Source organism: Prionailurus bengalensis, chromosome X, assembly GCF_016509475.1.
Source record: "Prionailurus bengalensis isolate Pbe53 chromosome X, Fcat_Pben_1.1_paternal_pri, whole genome shotgun sequence".
Taxonomy (NCBI): domain Eukaryota; kingdom Metazoa; phylum Chordata; class Mammalia; order Carnivora; family Felidae; genus Prionailurus; species Prionailurus bengalensis.
The window spans coordinates 124,848,195-124,868,681 of record NC_057361.1 but is presented as its reverse complement, the minus strand read 5'-3'; the positions used below and the strand labels follow the sequence as shown (position 1 = coordinate 124,868,681).

The 20,487-nt window shown below is 37.0% G+C and overlaps 1 protein-coding gene across 2 annotated transcripts in view; it reads right to left on the bottom strand.

The window, feature by feature from the left end:
- PASD1 (PAS domain containing repressor 1) overlaps positions 1-20,487 on the bottom strand; it is a 121,345-nt gene that overhangs the window by 74,298 nt on the left and 26,560 nt on the right. For both annotated transcript variants that reach the window (XM_043571213.1, XM_043571212.1), the window contains exons 4-5: positions 4,774-4,829; positions 3,397-3,551 (exon numbers count right to left, since the gene is read on the bottom strand). In XM_043571213.1, the coding sequence (XP_043427148.1) occupies positions 3,397-3,551; positions 4,774-4,805 (187 nt within the window). In that variant the 5' untranslated portion in view covers positions 4,806-4,829. The remainder of the gene's footprint in view (positions 1-3,396; positions 3,552-4,773; positions 4,830-20,487) is intronic.

Here is a 20,487-nt window from a genome sequence, read left to right as displayed (position 1 = left end):
ATGTAGACTAACTAATTGCTTATAAATGATCAGAAACAGAGAAGTGTTTGGAATTGAAAAAGGCCTTGAAGATCATCCAACTCAATTTCCACTTGTACACACTTCTCCAAAGATTTTATGATTTTCAACCTCCAGTTATTTCCTTTTGTTGACTTCTTCAAGTCTTCTGCATTCTACCAAAACCTGGTAATTTTAATATGAAAGATAAGGTACAGGCTGTGTCAAGGGCTCTAGGTAGATCCAAGCACCTAACTAGAAAATCTTTAAGCCCTATCTCATATCTCTTCGAAGCTGTTAACAATGTTCTATCTCCCATCTATCCTTCTTCACTCTTCAAGGTTTTCTGGTTTTCCCAGTGAGCCCTGTTTCTTCTGCTGCTGTGCTCACTCAGAGCTTTTGCCATCAACAGCTGCTCCCTTCACCCCCCCCAATCCCATCTACTCTACTAACTTCACTAACTCAGGGATTTCCCTAACACAAATCTCCAATCTCCAGTTATTTTAATGCATGTCAATTAACTGTTAGTTTCTTCTCCTCACAAATAACTTAGAGACCCATGGAATACAACTTTTACCCGTATTAAAAATGTTAAATCTCCTGACAAGGATAATTCTGATAGCAGAGTTTGTTTTCTTAGAGAGTATGAGTCTCAGATCCTTTCCTATCAGTAGATGTAGGTAAGAAGCAGACCAAGCATGAGCAGAGAAGTTCCAGAACCCTCACTAAAGAAGAAAAGAAGAGGGTGTGTAACTGCATGGGAAATGACAGAATATCAAAATAAACCATGCCAATTGCACAAATGCCTCAAGATCAGTGTTTCCGACCACTGTCCCAGCCTGGAAATTCAATTCTGGTCAGAGCTCCTCGAGCTCAGGAAACAACCCATGACACTCTCTAACAGCTGATTTCTGAAGTCATTTCCCCACTGTCTTTCAGCTTTGCCTAGTGACTTTCATCTCCTATACTCCCTCCAAAGAAATAAATGAGATTGAAAAGAGTCTACATATTTCCAAGAAAATAAAACCAATGTATTTTATCAATCAACCATAAAAGGCTTATCTACATTACTATTGTCCATAAATTTATTCTTGTTTTGCTTGCAGGAGAGGCACTGTATCCAATTCTTCACAAACACACCAGTGTCCAGTATTTAATTAATAATATGGAACTTGGTAATTCTTGTTAAATTAAACCTCATTCATTCACTCATTCATTTAACTGATATTTACTGAGCTCCAACTATGTATCCTACTTTGTTCTAGAGGCTCAGGATATAGTATGAACAAGACAAGTGAGGTAACTATCCTTTTGTATCTTATAGACTGGTGGAGGGGTAGACAGATAATGAACACATGGACAATGGAACCAATAATTTCATATACCTTTAAGTACAATAATTTAGACTGGGTGATCAAGGAAAGCTTGACTGAAGGTACCATCTGAGCCAAGCTCTGAGTGACAGGAAGACAGCCACAGCAAAACCTGGGAGCAAAGCATCCTGAGCAGAGGAAGCAGTAAGTTAAGTGAAGCATGAAAGAATTTGTCCTATTTAAATTACAGACAGGAGGTGAAAGTGGCTACAGTAGGGTGACCAAAGGATAGAGTAGTAGGAAATGAAGTCTGAAAGGCAGGGCCAAATCATGTAGGGTATATGTTAAGGAGTTAGCATTACTCTGAATGGAATATGAAATACTTTCAAGCAGGAGGGTGACATACGTTTTTAAAAGACTACTATGGCTGTTTGTGCAAAATAGATCAAATTGGGGAACAAGAGTGGAAGCAGAGTCTAGTCAGAAAGCTTCTGCAAAAGTAACAGATGATGGTGGCCTGGATTAAGTTGGTATACCAAGGCTATGGAAATGGGGAGAAGTGAATAAATTTGAGATATATTTTAGAGGCAAAACCAAAAGGACTTGCTGATGGATTGGGTGAGGAGGTGGAAGAAATAGAGGACACAAGAATGATTTATAGATTTTTAGCTTGAGCCACTGGAAGAATGACTGGTGGTACCAGTTACTGGAATAAGGAGAACCGGGAGGGGGTAGGTGGGTGTGAGAGGCAATGAAGTGGAGAAGGACCACAAGTTCCTTTATGACCATAATAACCTTTCTATTAGATATCCAAGTGAAGAAATCACATGGGAAACTCTTGCTGATTTAATAACGTGTATGATTCTCGAGTATGGAGTTCAGGTAGGTCAGGGCTAGAGATAGACTTATAAAGCAGAGGTCACTGACATCCAGGTAGCACTTCCAGTTAGGATACTGGATGAGATTACCCAGGAAATGAGTGTAGACATAGAAGAAAAAAGGTCCAAGGACTGAGTTCTAGGCCACACCAGTGTTCAGAAGTTGAAAGGGGAAGTAGAAAAGTAGAAAGAAAAAACGGGAAGGAGCAGCAGATGAGCTAAGAGAGAAACGAAGTGAGTGTGTTATCCTGGAAGCCAAGAAAAAAGTACTTCAAGAAGAAAGGAGTGGACGCCTGTCCAATGTTTTTGAAAGGCCACGGAAGATGAGGAGAGTTAAGGGCCAAACAATCAGCAATGTGCAGGTCACTGTTATCCCTGACAAAAGTAGCTGTAGTGGAGTTGTGAGAGCTGCAGCCTCAGTGAGTGGATTGAGGAAAAGAATGAAGGATGAAGATGCGGGGAAAAGGTCTTACAGTCATTTCAAAAAGTTGTACTGTGAAGAGGACACAGAAACAGAGTAACAGAAGTATCATGGGGTCAAGAAAATATTTTTTTAAGGTAAGATATTTTTATAGTATGATTATATGCATATGGGTATAACCTGTTCAGATGTTTTGAATTAAGCTTGCTTAGGTATCATAGGTACTATTTTATACCATCAGGGCCATGTTCCCCTTAGCCACATTTACAATATGCTTCAATTGCCTAAGATACATAAATCTGCATTATTATTGCCTGGTATACTTCTATTAATTCTCATTTCTTTATTCTACTTTTCCACGAACCTTAATAACATTTTAAGCATTGGCTATTAATAAACTTATGAATGAAGAGAAACTAAGTATCTGTGTATTAGAAGATGCTTCAGGGGGGTGCCTGGGTGGCTCAGTCAGTTAGGCATCCAACTCTTCATTTTGGCTCAGATCATGATCTCACGGTTCGTGAGTTCAAGCCCCAAGTTGGACTCCTCAGCCTGGTTGGGATTCTCTCTCTCCCTTTCTCTCTCTGGCCCTCCCCCACTCACACCCTCTCTCAAAATAAGTAAACTTCTTTTTAAAAAAGAAGGTGTTTCTGGAGATCCTCTATTCATTAATCTCTCCCAAAGATGTTTGAAGTAAAGGAAGAGATCCAGCTGTCCCACCCACAACTAGTTTTCAATATGGCTAATCAAAAAGCTATATGAATGGGTTAGGGTGCTCAGACCAAACCTTCCTTCTTCTGTGAAGGGTCAGTAGTGTGCTGTGATGTTTTATATCTGTCTCCTTTTACAGGATATCCATGAGCTTGAATTATGGCACGCAGTTCTCTGAAAAAGGAACTATACCGGTCCTTCTTTTTATTTTCAGATATTTTAGATACGTCCCTAAGTGACAAAAAACAATCAAGGTTGTTAATGGTAAGGGTAGGTCTAAGAATTCAGATGGTGGAACAATGGATGGAGGAGAAATAAGAGAGAAAGGGAGTTGTTAATGTCAACATCTGAGCAAAACTCCAGTCCATTGATCATTCATATGACAACAATAACTGCCAATATTAAAATGAGGAAACGAGGGGCGCCTGGGTGGCTCAGTCAGTTAAGTGTCTGACTTTGGCTCAGGTCATGATCTCACAGTTTGTGGGTTCAAGCCCCCTGTTGGGCTCTGTGCTGACAGATCAGAGCCTGGAGCCTGTTTCAGATTCTATGCCTCCCTCTCTCTCTGTCCCTCCCCTGTTCACGCTCTGTCTCTGTCTCAAGAATAAATAAACATTAAAAAATATTTCTTAAATAAAAAAATAAAATAAATAAAATGAGGAAATGAAAGCCAATTTCATTTAGACTGTGAGGCCCATGAGAGTAGGGACCAGATCTGTCTCAGTGTCTTCCATAGCAAAGCCCAGCACAGTGTCTGGCACGGTGACCTATGAATTATATAAAATAAATTCAATCCAAATTAACTTGAATTTAAATGGTGGACCTTTGTTCCACCATATATTCTTACCTGCTTTTACAAGAGTACTTCTCATTAAAGAAAAATCTCTCTAAATGATCTGTAATTACTCAAGAGGCTCTTGCAAAGCCATTGCTCCTTCTCAGAGAGAAGGCTGAGCAATAAAATGCTAATTGAGATTGTTTTTTACCTTTGAAAAACAGATCATACTGAAAAATTTGGACAAAAACTTTTTGATCAGTGCACTGGAATTTATTTTAGATGCTTGAATTGGAAAAATAAGGTAATTTATCTTTCCAAACATGTATGAATTTAAGCTCTAGGCAAGCCATGGACCCAAAACAGGCTTCTAAACCTATCAGGGAGTGTAAATCATTTATGTAGTGTCAGCTCTGGGCAACCACTGTATAAGGTGGAGGACACAGTTTGAAGAGGGAGGTTTTCAAGGAATATTTGCTTTACCTATGCATTACATAGGTAATCCACTTAGTATTATAACAGAGTTGGGGCTATGGGTTATGGAAAACCCACTGGAGATACCAAATTTCCCTGAGTCAGGCTTCCCCCGAGGAAGTAGGATTTTGCTAGATGTGAAATAGGAACAGAAGACAGGGGAGAGGGCTTTGACAGAAATATCAGTCAGTTATGAATTCATACCTCTTCTCTTTTTCTCTCTCAGACTCATCCATTATTCAGTGATGTAACAAAGAATTCTGAAATCAAAGTGGAACAACATTTTACTAAGAAATCAGTCTATGATGAATCACAATAAAGCAATAAGACTAATCAAAATTCTCTATTGCATAGCACCTTTCCCTTAAGGAATGCCTATTTCTTTTAAAGATAGAATTTCATTAAGTACCAATAACCCTCTCATATGTTATGTATATGTTGAAGATTTGCTTTACTGTCTGATCCCCAATGAATGTTTGTCACAATAACATTACAAATGAATATATTTGAAAAAGTTACAAAAACATTCTGTGAAGTTACACAACTTAATCCAAAAGTAAGTATCTGTAAGCTTAATTCCATATCCTTAAAATTCTTTTAACTTCTATTAACCTGAAGAACACTTAATGAAACAAAGATTGATGTGGGTTAGGTTTCATATCTATATACAATACCATGCCACAATAGACAAAATCTGCATTTATTGCTGCTATCACAGAAATCCTGGGCATATAAAAATGGCACTGAAATCACCAAAGTCCTCTGCTTTGAATTGTATAATTAGACTCACATATCACCTCAAGGTCAAAATCTCAGAGTAGAAGTCAATGACATTCAAATACATGTCTGTTAAGTAAGAAGTAGCACCTAAAATATAACAAACATCCCTTAAAATCTCTCAAAAAAGTAAGGAAAGCTTAGGGGTAACATAGTGAGAAGACGCTGAAAACCAAAGCTGGTTAGTATACCAACCTGTGCTATTGTGAGGACAGGGAAGCATAGCCATGCAACAAAAGACCTCGAGTATTAAGGCCCTGCTAGGTAAAGGAGAATTCAAGCAGATCATTGAAACTAAAACCCACCAACTTCTCCCTACACATAGGCATGACTCTCAGAGACTACAGTTTAATTTAAAAAGCTCTCTCGGCAGCAAAGGAAGAAAAGAAGGAAGTTTGGCTATCTCAGCATGTTCTCTTGGGTAGGAAAAAAAGGGTGCCCTTAGACTTAATAGGGTTCCAGGAGAATGGAAAAGCAAACCCATTTTGGACAGATACTCTCTAAAGCCAAGTTCTACCAAATCTCCACAGATAAGGCACCACTGAAGATGAGCTCACCATCCAGAATGGGAAGATGTATAAGGAAACAATCCACCATTTACCAGAATTAGGACCCACACCCAAGCAGTATGAGACCTCCAAGAACTTCAAATCATTAAAAGATCTGAAAGCCATTATAAAAAATAATTGTGTTTAGAAATATGAAAAACAAAATAGATGGAAGTGAAAATATGAGAAAAGCCAGGTAGACATGAAAAAGAACAAAAGTGAGATTCAATAAATAAAAACATATTCAATGGAATTCATTTCAAAAGGATTAATCATGTATTATGAAAAACCGGATGAGAAAATTAGTAAACAGAATACAGATATGAAGAAATTTATCATATTGCCTTTACAGAGAGACAGTAAAGTGGGAAATATGAAACAAGAGGTTATGAAACATGCAAGAGAGAATGGGAAGGCCTAATATAGATCTCAGTTCCAGATGAAGAGAATAGCAAGAATGAGAGAAAGTCAGTAAAGAGATAATAGCTAAAATTTTTCCAAAATGGAAAATGTCATCCAATCTAGATAAATTAAAATAAAACCACATCTAGAAACATCATAGTGAAATTTCAGAACATGAAAGATAGCTAGGTCATTCTAGGCCATAAAACAGATCAACAAACACCAAAGAACCATATGCTCCCCCCCAATGCCATTTAATTAGAAATCAAGAACAAAAAGATAACATAAACCCTGTAGATCTGTATATTTAAAACAATAGCAACAACAAAAACAAAATTTTCTAAATAGCTCTGGAAATCAGAAAATATTTAGAACTTAAGTATTATAAAATACTACATATTAAAAACTGTAAAATGCAGGTAAAGCAACACCAAAGAATTTATACCCTTAAATGCTCATGAGAAAAAAATGAAAATAAATGAGCTAAGTAGTCAACAAAGCAAATTGTAAAAAAAGAGTAAAGCCAAATAAAGGGAATATAAGGAAATAATAAAGGTAAGATGAGAAAACAACATGATAAAAGGATATACTAGAACAGGTAAAAAAAAATCTGTTTCTTAAAAAAAAAAGACAATAAAATAAAACATTGTTATACCAGATCGATCAAGAAATAAAAGAGAAGACACATTCTGGAATGAAAAGTGCATATGTATGAACTTGAGATGATAAAAAGCAGTATGATCAATTCTATGTCCATAAATTTTTTTTTCTCTGAAATTTATTGACAAATTGGTTTCCATACAACACCCAGTGCTCATCCCAAAAGGTGCCCTCCTCAATACCCATCACCCACCCTCTCCTCCCTCCCACCCCCCATCAACCCTCAGTTTGTTCTCAGTTTTTAACAGTCTCTTATGCTTTGGCTCTCTCCCATTCTAACCTCTTTTTTTTTTTTTTCCTTCCCCTCCCCCATGGGTTCCTGTTAAGTTTCTCAGGATCCACATAAGAGTGAGACCATATGGTATCTGTCTTTCTCTGTATGGCTTATTTCACTTAGCATCACACTCTCCAGTTCCATCCACGTTGCTACAAAAGGCCATATTTCATTTTTTCTCATTGCCATGTAATATTCCATTGTGTATATAAACCACAATTTCTTTATCCATTCATCAGTTGATGGACATTTAGGCTCTTTCCATAATTTGGCTATTGTTGAGAGTGCTGCTATGAACATTGGGGTACAAGTGGCCCTATGCATCAGTACTCCTGTATCCCTTGGATAAATTCCTAGCAGTGCTATTGCTGGGTCATAGGGTAGGTCTATTTTTAATTTTCTGAGGAACCTCCACACTGCTTTCCAGAGCGGCTGCACCAATTTGCATTCCCACCAACAGTGCAAGAGGGTTCCCGTTTCTCCACATCCTCTCCAGCATCTATAGTCTCCTGATCTATGTCCATAAATTTTAAAACAGATATGAAATGGAGTATTTTCTAGAAAAAATGTATTTTCACCTATTAAACCTATTTAATAATACAAAGAAAATGTGAAGAAATCATATAAATGTAAATAAATTAATGTAATAATTAAAAATCTATTCACAGAAAAACAATCTAACCTAATATAAACAAACAGTCCCAATGGTTTCACAAACTGACACTTATAAACACTTAAATAATGGGTATCTCATATTTCATGCAAATTATTCCAGAAAACAGACAGAAAAGTCACTCATCCAACTCATTTTATAATCCTAGTACTTCTTTATACCAAGCCAGAAAAAGGCAGCATCAAAAGGGGATATTTTATAAGCTAATTTTATTTATGATAAAGAAGAAAAATACTACTTAAAATTATCAAACCCAAACAAAGAGAGTATTTTAAAATTTGGGCTAATTCTAGAAATACTAAGATAATTTCACATTAGAAAAATATAATTCAACATACCAGACAAAAAGAAAAAATGAATAAGATCATCTTGGTCGATGCAGAAAACTCATTTGATATCATTCAACATATATATATATATATATATATATATATATATATATATAATTTTTAAAAGTATTTGTTAAAAGTTTATTTATTTTGAGAGAGCTAGAGAGAGCACAAGTGGGAAAGAGGCAGAAAGAGGGAGAAACAGAATCCCAAGCAGGATCTGTGCTGTGCTGTTAGCACAGAGCCCAATGTGGGGCCTGAACCCACAAACCCATGAGATCATGACCGGAGCTGAGATCAAGAGTCAGACGTAAATATTTTTAACATACTAGGTATAGACAGAAGCTTCCTTAACCTGATAAAGGGAAAAAACCAAAAACATACAAAGATCATACTTAAAGGTGGAGCATTAAAGAAATTTTTTAGATTCAGGAAAAAAATAAATGTGGCTACTAAGACACTTAACATATAGTGCTAAAGGTACTAACCAATGCATTAAGGTAAGAAAAAGAAATAAAATGAGTAACTCTTGGAAAGGAAAAATAAAAGTCCTAATTCATGAACACTGTGATTACCTACATAGAAAATTTAAGAGATTCTGAAATTTATGAAAATAATAAAATAGTTCAGAAAGATTGCTGTATACCAGATTAATATGTAAAAGTTAATTTTGTTCCTATATAGCAGCAACCACATTTAGAAAATATTTTTTTACGATACAATAGAAACAAAAATTTATAGGGGCTACTGCTTATGGCCATGGAATAACTGATATGGGAACAGCCCATGAACAACCAAGAAACTGGACAAATTAGAGGAAATACCTATTTGGAAACACTGGACAGCAGGCAGCACATGCCTATGATCCCTGAGGTAAGAGCAAAAATGAGATGAACCCTACAATAATCCCAAGTTTCTACCTAAAGATACTTCCAGATTGTTCTGGAAGCACAATCCCAAGGAGAGTACAGTAATCTTACCAAAGCCAAGATGGTGGAATTTGTAAAGCAGAATACTAGAAAGAGAAAAGTTATGGTGAAACAAACAAATTCCAGAAATCTGAATATAGATTCTCTTGAATCTTTGGCTGAATACTTAACCTGTGCCTGTGCAAGGTAACACTCTAAAAGACCAGTCAAGGAACAACTACCAAGGAAAGAACAAATCCGGTGAATTCAAAACTAAACAATCACAGCTTACACATGGCTGGAAGACTCGAGTTTTATCCAGCAGAGTGGAGAAAAAAGACTGAGAAAATGCACAGAAACCCACTGTGGGATAATATCAGAAAATCTAAAATATATGTAACTGAATTCCCAGAAGGGGGAGGCAAAAAAATTTGAATGGCCATTTTTTTCCATACTGGATGAAAATATAAACTCATTCAAGAAGCTCAATGAATCCAAGAATATAAACACAACAGAAAACTCACCAAGGTATATCATTGCTGAAAAACAATTATAAAGAGAAAATCTTAAAAGCAAACAGAAATTAAAAAAAAACACATTTAATATAAGAGAAAAAAGAATGACCTCTGCCTGACTTCTTACCAAACAACTCAAGCAAGAAAATGAAACATCTTTAAAGTGCTCAGGGGAGTTGGAATCAAACTAGAATTTTATATCCAACAAAGATACACCCTTCAAATAAACTGAAGGTAAAATAAAGACATCTTTAGATTAACAAAATCTGAAAGAAGTCAAGGCCAACATACTAGCACTACCAGATATGTTAAAGGAAGTACTTCAGGTAAAAGGAAAAGGATACCAGATGGAAACTCAGATTTACATAAATACATGAAAAGCACTGGCAGTAATATACATGTAGATAAATACAAAAGAACTTTTTTCATCTCTATTGCCAAGATAATTCAAATAAAATTCAATTTTATAATATAAGTAGAAGTCAAACCTATGAGAATAGCAATGCAAAAGACAGGAGATTAGAGAATAATAATGTATTATTGTCAGGTTCTTACATGATATGTGAAGTGGCACAGTATGAGTTCACAGCACACAGTAATAAATTAAAGATGTATACTACAAACTGCCTAGAGCAACAAATAAAATGCACATGTGATACAAATTATAAATCAAGAGAGAAAATGGAATGCTAATTCAATACTCATTTAATCAAAAAAAAAGCAGAAAAAGAAGATAAAGAGAACGAAGATCAAATGGGAAAAACAGAAAACATATAGCAAGAAGGTAGACTTAAACTTAACCATAAAAATAATTATATTAATTTTACACAAATATAAAGTCTGGGACTGCTAAAGTTGGATAGAAAAGTAAGGCCAAACTACACTTGAACAATATGGGGGGTTAGGGCACTGACCCCCCCCCCCACACACACAGTTGAAAATGCACATTTAACTTCTGACTCCCCTAAAACTTAACTACTGTTGACTGGAAGCCTTACTGATAGCATACAGAATTGATTAACACATATTTTGGATGTTATATGTATTACATATTACATTCTTATAATAAAGTAAGCTAGAGAAAAAAATGTTTTAAAAAAATCATAAGGAAGAGAACATACATTTATAGTCCTGTACTGTATTTTTTAAAAAAAAAATCCACATAAGTGGACTGATGCAGTTCAAACCAGTATTGTTCAAGGGTCAACTATTCTAGTGTCTACAAGATACCTTAATTATAAAGACACAGCTAGGTTACAAGTAAAAGAATAGAAAGACACAGCTAGGTTACAAGTAAAAGAATAGAAGCATATACTATGTAATCCCAATGACAAAAAGCTTGAATGGCTAATTAATATCAGACAAGACTTTAGGTAAGGAATAGTACTAAGGAAAAAGAGGGACATTTCACAATGATAAAGGAGTCAAACAAGGAAACATTAAGAATCCTAAATAGATATGCACCTAATTACAAAGCTTCAAAATAGAGTAAGAACTGAAAATAAGAAATAAATCCACAATTATAGTTGGTGAGTTCAATACTTCTCTACCAGTAATCAATAGAGCAAGTAAACAGAAAATAAGTAAGGGTATCAAAGACTTACCATAGTGCCAACAAACTTGGCCCCATATGTTTACAGAACATGACGCCTAGCAACTATAGAATATACATTTCTATGTATAACGCTTATAAAGATCCAAAATATGCTGGGTCATAAAACCAGTTTAAGTAAGTTTAAAGCATTAAAACCATACAGATTATGTTCTCTTATCAAAATAGAATTAAATTAGAAATCAAGGGGCACCTGGGTGGCTCAGTCAATTAAGCTTCTGACTCTTGGTTTTAGCTCAGGTGATGATCTCACGGTTTGTGAGTTCGAGTCTTGCATCAGGCTCTGACAGTGCACAGCCTGCTAGGGATTCTCTCTCTCTCTCTCTCTCTCTCTGCCCCTCCCCAGCTTGCTCTCTCTCTCAAAAAATAAAGAAACATTAATAAATAAATAAATAAATAAATAAATAAATTATAAATCAATAATAAATTAAAAAATCTCAGGAAAACCCCTGAACACTTGGAAGTTAAATAACATACTTCTTTTTTTTTAATTTTTTTAATGTTTATTTGTTTGAGACAGAGAGAGAGAGACAGAGTATGAATGGTGGAGGGTCAGAGAGAGGAAGACACAGAATCTGAAGCAGGCTCCAGGCTCCAAGCTGTCAGCACAGAGCCCGACGCGGAGCTCAAACTCACAGACTGTGAGATCATGACCTGAGCCGAAGTTGGATGCTTAACCGACTGAGCAACCCAGGCGCCCCTAAATAACATACTTGTAAATAATTTGTGGGTCACAGAAGAAACCTTTGAAAAAGATCTAAACAAAGGAAATTAGACATTTCTATAACTGAATGATTATGAAAATTGTGTTTTAATTCCCCAAACTTCAATAATCGGATTGTAATTTATTAAAATTGCATTATACATACTTATGGTATTATGTATTTCCAAGAAAAGTTATATCTCCTTAATTACACAAATCATTTTTCGGGGCGCCTGGGTGGCGCAGTCGGTTAAGCGTCCGACTTCAGCCAGGTCACGATCTCGCGGTCTGTGAGTTCGAGCCCCGCATCAGGCTCTGGGCTGATGGCTCAGAGCCTGGAGCCTGTTTCCGATTCTGTGTCTCCTTCTCTCTCTGCCCCTCCCCCGTTCATGCTCTGTCTCTCTCTGTCCCAAAAATAAATAAACGTTGAAAAAAAAATTAAAAAAAAAAAACAAAAAAACAAAAAACAAATCATTTTTCATGTTTTTAAATAAATTTATAGGTTTCCTCATATAGAAATCATAAAACTTGTGGTTGCCAGAGGAGAAGGGGTGGGGGATGGGTAAAATAGGTGAAGGGGATGAAGAGGTACAAATTTCCAGTTATAAAATGAATAAATCATGGAGATGAAAACTACAGCATATGTAATATAGTCAATAATATTGTAATATCCTTGTATGGTGACAGATGGGGACTATACTTACTGTGGTGAGAATTTCATAATGTATATAAATGTCAAATCACTATGTTGTGCACTTGACGAATATAACATTGTATATCAACTATACTTCAATAATAAAAATATTTTTAAAAACTATTACCCTGCTTAAAAAAAAGAAAAGAGGAGCGCCTGGGTGGCTCAGTTGGTTGAGCATCCGACTTTGGCTCAGGTCATGATCTCATGGTCCATGAGTTAGAGCCCCGCATCGGGCTCTGTGCTGACAGCTCAGAGCCTGGAGCCCGCTTCAGATTCTGTGTCTCCCTCTCTCTCTGCTCCTCCCCTGCTCACACTCTGTCCCTCTCTCAAAAATAAAAATAAAGATTAAAAAAATTTAAAAAAGAAAAGAAACTATGCAGTGCTCAGTAGTTAATTTAACAAAAAGGTACTAAAACACTATACAGAAAATGTCTTTGTTAAAGCAGACAAAAGAAGACCTAAATAAATGGAAAGATATGCCATATCCCTGGACAGGAAGTCCCAATATCATAAAAATATCAGATCTCCCCAACTAATCTACAAATTAATGTAATTCTGGTCAAAGTTCAGTAGATTTTTTGCTTAAGTTTGCTTTTCTATATAACTTGACAAGTTTATTACAAAATTCCTATGAGAAGCAATGAATCAGAAAGACCCACAATAATCTTGAAGAACAACAACAGTGTAAAAGGATGTGTACTACTAGACACTGAGGCTTACTATAAAGCTATAGTATTTCAGTAAATGAATAGTGGTGCAAAACACAGGTATGGAATAATGAGACAAAAGACACCCATTAAGGAACAGCTCTATGCATAAATTAAATCTGGTTTATGACAAAAGAAGCATTATAATTTTGAAATCTCTACCATGGAGTGGGTGTATGTGTGTGTGTGTACATGCACATACACATACTTTTTCTTTTAGTTCACAAGAAAACACACTGAATCGATGGATAATGGGAATATACCATGAACTAATTTCTGTAATTAATCATTTGCTCTCTGTAGTTGAGAATAATTTATGCAGATACTTCCTAGTGTGAAAATTGTGATGACACAGGTTATCAGTGTTCAGTTGGGATAAGATCCACAGTTGAAGGAATCTCTACTTTATCTCTCAGTCTTTAAACTGCCAGAGCCAAGTAAGTTACCAGACTCTTCCATGGCAATATCAGTCTTCTCTGGAGACAAGGGACTTGCTGATCACATCTGGGCTCCTGCTGCTAATATTCTTGAAAAATTTTGCAGGGGCCATATCTGGGGCCTGTGCGACACGCATAACATGCGCCATCAGCTCCCAGTAGAAACAGATCAGGACTAAATGCCACTAAAGGTTTAATCTTATTAGAATCAAAGCAAACACATCCTGAGACCAACTCGAGGACTCAAGCTAGGCCCATAGTGATTACACTATGCAGCTGTGGAAGGGAGAAAATAAGGCTGAGTAGCAAGATCATGACTTTCTTTGGATGCAAACCAGAATAAAGACTATAGCAATGTAATTCAAGGGATTTACTTACATATCTTAGGGCTGATGATGACCTTTCCAATAAATCTCCACAATGTCAGATAAATACTTGGACTCATCCACCTTTGCTTGTTGTGCTTGAGGATTTATAAAGCTGAATTTTAATGAAGCTCCATGTGAAATGTCTACACTTGTTGCATTGGCCCACCACTAGGAGTCCAGCTTTCTTTATCCTTTCTCCTAAAATTACATTTCTTATTTCATGGAAAGTATCAGCATTTGCAACATTCCCTGGTGGATTTTTTATGTGTTTTTAATCAGTGCAGAGGCCACTGAAAAGCATTTTGTAACGAATCTGTATTATGAAAAAATACTTGTTATTGGTGAAAAAGAAGGTCATAAAATAGTATATGTTATATTATCCCAACCATGTAAAATATGATACATACATGAACAAATAAAATGTGGTGTAGAAAACAGGACTCAGAAAAGAAAACATTCAGAAGTGTCTCTGAGTGATGGAATGATGTGTGATTAAAACTATTTTTATTTAAATTATTTTATTTTATTTTTTCCAGCTTTTTGCATTTCTTAAGTTTGCTATATGTGTAACATTCAAAATTAAGAAACACCTCTCAAAAATAATATAGAGCCAGTGCTGAACAGTGAAGAGTGTGGGCTTCGAATCAACTGGACTTGGGTTCAAATCCCAACTCTATCCCTTTATAGTTGTGTGGCATCGGTGAGTTCTTTAACCCTTATGTCTATCAATCATCTCAACTGTAAAGTCTGAATTATCATACCTACATGCCAAGGTTTCTGTGATAATTAAGCTAATGGACATAAAAGTGGCTAGCACTGTGTCTAGCACATAATAGCCACCCAATAAATTTTAGTTTTAATTAGAGATGTTAGTATTACTAGCAGTATACAATCTAAAGGACTGTGAGGGAGATGCAGTCTTCTCAGGGAGTGAATCAAGGGCAAACAACTGGCCATGCAGAGGTTTCTTGATGCCACTTGAGACAAGAGAGAACCCTGAGGAGGTCAATCACCATGCAGTGGGCCAGATGGATAAATCTAACATGTCGTGAGTAAGTGGTATTTCAGCCCAGTGACGGAGTCAGGCTATGATGCCACTTAATGTGTATCCTCATCATGAACAACATGTGGTGGCAGAGCATGACTCTATAGTGGTACTAAGCTGCACGGAAGCAAGATTTTCTCCAAAGCAACAAACAGCCCACACGTAGGAATGGAGGAGGGAAAAGGTCAGATTGATCTCTGCTTAGAGTTTTCCTGAGCACCAAGGAAGAAAAGAGGCACTGATATTGGCCAGAGAAAGTGCTTGAAATGTTGGGCCCTAATGTAAAGATTGAGTAAGAAGTTACAGGCAGAAATAGGGGAGGTTCAACAAGAAAAAGTACAGCAGTCAAGGGACTGGAATAAATCTGAAAAGGGCAAAGAGCAGGGCTACTAAAAGTGCCACAGAAAGAGCAATAGACAAATAGGGGTTCCAGCATAAATGGGGAGAATTCAGTTGAAAATGCCAGCAGTAGTTTCTGGTGATAACAAATGCAATCATGAAAAATATTCTCTTTCATAAAGAGAGAGGTCTAGCAAGAAACAGAGCACATCTTCCCCCTGCCACATCTGAAGAGGCTGAGGTTAACTAGTTAGTGCTCTGTCGTAACCAAGGAACAACTCCCTTCTCTGTAGGGCTGCCTAATCACAGGCCATCACCAGGAGGCCTAATGAGCCAGTCAGCAGATTTAGTCCTAGCTCACCACAGCCCTAACTGTGCTCTGCTGATAAATTTGCCCCCCACCCCCTGCTTCAGCCCCACCAATCTATCTGTCAGTTAGCCTGGCCCCACTGACAGAGAAGGAAATCCTTGCGGCCTTCACAGACCAATAATGGCCAGAAAGTGTTTGGCTGACGTAAACATCATTTAAAATGTTTATATGGAATTCTAAAGAAAACCAGATAGGGTCTGAAGAAAAGCAGAATGTAACAGTGAATCCATCTTAGGGTATTACTCTGGTTACAATATTTGTTTATTTAAAATAAAAACCTCAGAGTATTTAAAATACCATTGTGGAAGATAATCATGCCATATATTTGTAGTTATAAAATTTGCTGTGCATTATCAGGGACCAACTCTTCCTTTAGACAGACACACACACACACACATTTTTAAATAAACAATTGCTCAAGTAAAGTGGTCTTTCAAATATCAATATGATTCTAGGGATTTTTTTAAGTGTATAGGGGAAAATGCATGATGGCATGCTTCATAAATTTGAATGAAGTCATCGTCTCTTACTCATATAAGGTTTATTAAAGATATTTAATCAGTGAGAAAGAATGAAATATTTACAATTTTCATGTAGACAGTAATGATGTCAAATGTGTATGGCATAAATATATCAACCAAGTCAGTGGAATTTTCCAATTTATTGTCAATCAAAACTTTCTTCAGAAATTACATCTCATAAGACTATATTTCATCAGTTACTCATCCATCTTAAGGGAACATGATTTTCCAATGGATAAAATTAAGAATGGAAATTAATATCAACTGGATTATGTAATATGGGTGCCAAATACCATACCAAATAAGCCAGGAAAGGGCAAGTGGCAAAGTCATGCTCCAAAAGAGACCCAGAAACAGGATCAGGGTGACTTTTCTTTCTCAAACCTGAGTTCTTTCAGCAAGCTCTCAATGCACAGTCATGGGCCTTGGTCTGGATAAGGTGGTGGGGAAGCCAGGCACTGGAGAAAATGAGCCTATTTGCATAGGAGCACATACACCTCCACAAGTAAAATGTCCGCTCATTCCTAGACCAAAGCAGATGTTCATTTTGTGTCCCTTCTGTGGTCCCTTCTGAGGACAGGGTCAGGTTATTTGTGCTTACTGTTGCATTCTCAGCACCCCAACCTGTTCCTGGAAGAATATATATGCTGAATAAATGTTTGGTGAATGAATAATTTAACCAAAAAAATAAATAAACAAACACTGAGTCCTACTTGGCAAAATGCTGATGAACAGCCAAAGGTTGCCAAACAACTCTCATCCTGCTAATTCTGTTCCTAAAAATCAGAGAGGGAAAGAAAGAGAGAAAGAGAGAAAGAGGTGGGGGGGGGGGGCAGTGAGGGAAAGAGGGAAGGAAAGGAAGAAAGGAAGAAAGGAAGGAAGGAAGGAAGGAAGGAAGGAAGGAAGGAAGGAAGGAAGGCAGTCAAACCCCAATCTAGAAAAACAAAGTTGGATCTACAAGTGTATCTCTTATTGGTTTTACAGTTTTACGAATTCTGTATGTTCTCTTAGTCTGAGGCAATACTAAGAAGCAAAAGTTTCGTACATTCTTCAACATTCCTGCAGGATATTTCCAGTTTTTATATGGTGCTGGAAAAACTAAACATGTTCCTGAAAGAAATCAGCAATCCATTAAATTTCTAATCTTATTCCAATTAAGTTTCTTGATGTTCTATAAAACCTTTCCATGATCCTGCCATTTCTGAAATTTCAGCAATTCATTTAATCCCTGTGCCCACTATACCTTGGCAGTGCATAGGTTTATGGGAAAGACTGACATCTACATAAATCCATGGATTCAAGGCAAGGGAATTATCACTACTGGGCTAGAAGCTTCACAGAAGGCATCTGAGACAATTATGGAATGGATCCAAAAGACCTCAACTGCTAAATGGAGAGGAGAGGACATCACAGGCAGAAAACAGAGTCTGAGTAGAGGTACCAAGGTGAAACATCATGGTATAGTGACATCAAACTGTTCTTACTGATGCCTAGCATGTGAACCCAGGCAAATTAATTACCTTGACCTTTCTGGGCCCCAGTTTCCTCATCTACAAAATGGGAATAATAATAGCACCACTTCACAGGGCTGTTGTGAAGATTCACTGAAATAATGGACAGCAAAGTATGATAAGAAACAGAAAGCAAAATGGTGGTTACCAGGGGCTGGGGGGAGGAGAAATGGGAGGTACTGTTTAACAGGTACAGAGTTTCATTTGGGGATGATGGAAAGGCTGTGGAGATGGAGAGTGGCGATAGCTGCACAGCAATGTAAAATGCATTTAACGCCATTCGGCTGCATGCTTTAAAAATGGTTAAAATGATAAATTTTATGTTATGTGTATTCTACTACCACAATAAAAAAATGCAAAACAAAACCAAAAATAAAGTGCCAGGCTTGTTCGGCAAGCAACACAGTGTAACTGAAACCAAGAGCACTAGGAAAGTAGTTGGGGCCAGAAGCAAAGAGTTTTGAGTAATAGGCTGAGGAGAAGTATGAATTTGATCTACCCTAGTATCCTGTGGGAACACTTGGAAGTGCTATTACTTGAATTGATATTTTGTAAAGACATAATCAACATTGGTATTTTACGAAGATCACCCTGGGAATGAGTTAGATGATTACAAAGAAGTTGAGGCTGAAAGAAGGGATGCCAATTAGACTTCTGCATTTTAAAGTGTGCCCCCCACCCCTAGCATGGTTGGTCTTGCCTGAAAGCAAATTCTCAAGCTGCTCCAGATCTGCTGAATCAGAATCCTCATGCTACAAGACCTCTGGTAATGCCTACACACACTAACCTTTGAGAAGCATGGGGTTAGAAGACCTGAGTTCAGCCGGTAGACGTTGAAGACTTGCGGTGGGACAGTGGCAGCAGAGATGGAGCCATAATCACCAAGATTTATGGAATTTAGTACATACATGCTAGGTTCTGTGTATTGCAAAAACTACCATTTAATCCTCACAATAGCACCATGTGACAGGTGCTATTACTTCCATTTCTCACATGGAATACCAACAAGTCATAAAAAGGAGGGACATTCTGCCACTTGCAACAACATAGATGGAACTTGAGAGCATTATGCTAAATGAATTGAGACAGAGAGGGGCGCCTGGGTGGCTCAGTCGGTTAAGCTTCTGACTTTGGCTCAGGTCATGATCTCACGGTTCTTGAGTTTGAGCCCCACATAGAGCTCTGTGCTGACAGCTCAGAACCTGGAGCCTGCCTCAGATTCTGTCTCCCTCTCTTTCTGTCCCCCACCCCCTGCTTGCACTCTCTCTCATTCTCTCCCTCTCTCTCAAAAATAAATAGTTTTTAAAAATTTAAAAAGACAGATAAAGACAAATAGTGTATGATCTCACTTACATGTGGAATCTTAAAAATATATACCACATAGCAACAGAGAACAGATTGGTGGTTTCTATAGGTGGTGGATGGGGGTGGGGGATATGGGAGAAGATGGTCAAAAGGTACAAACTTCCAGTTATAAAATAAATGAGCTCTGGAGGTATAATTTACAGCCTGGTGGCTAAAGTTAACAATACTGTATTGTATATTTAAAAGGTGCCATGAGAGTAGATATTAAAAGTTGTCAGTACAAAGAAAAAAATTGTGACTAGGTAATGTGATGGATGTTAACTTATTGTGGTAATCGTTTTGCAATATATACATAAATCATTATGTTGTGCACCTTAAACTTAAACATGGTTATGTGTCAATTATATCTCAAAAAAACTCTTTTTTTACCTAATGACCAAGTTCTCTCCATTGTTTTTTATTGAAATTCTATTAGCATCAGTTGTACAATATAATGATTCAATAATTCTATACATTTCTCAGTGCTCATCAAGATAAGTGTAGTCTTGATCCCCTTTATCTATTTCACATCCCCCTACTCCCCTCTGGCAACCATCAGTTTGTTCTCTGTATTTAAGAGTCCATTTTGGGTTTTTTTTTCCCTTTGTTTTGTTTCTTAAATTCCATATGAGTCAATAATACTGGAAAAAAATTTTTTCAATTAGGGTTTAAATAACTTCTCTGAGGTTACATAGCTAGTACCTGACAGAACTGGGATTTGAATCAGTCTGTAAACATTTGTTTCATCATCTCCTCTGTACTTCTTTTCAAACCTCAGGGAAAATGAGTTTGCCCTGTCTTGTTCCACTACCCACTTTCTTTCTCTGTTATTAAACTCTGAGATGATTATTCTGACAGATCTCTAAACTATTTTGGAAGCCCAATTGATATGGACGACAGCATATGAATAAATGGGAAACTTCTGAACTATCTAGCTACCCACTCAGGTGCAATCTTCTACATCTTGTTTCCCACCTTTGCCTGGGTTATACATGAATCCCCTAAGTAATCTGCTTCCTAGTCGGGGATCAAACTGAATGTCCCTTCCACAAGCCTGTCCCATTCAGAATCCCAAGGCTATGCAAGAATTTGGGTGATCAGCAACAGGGAGGCATCTAATGTTTGTTCTTTTCCTTTCCTTATTTATGAAGAAAACCCAACATTTATTTCCCTTGGTT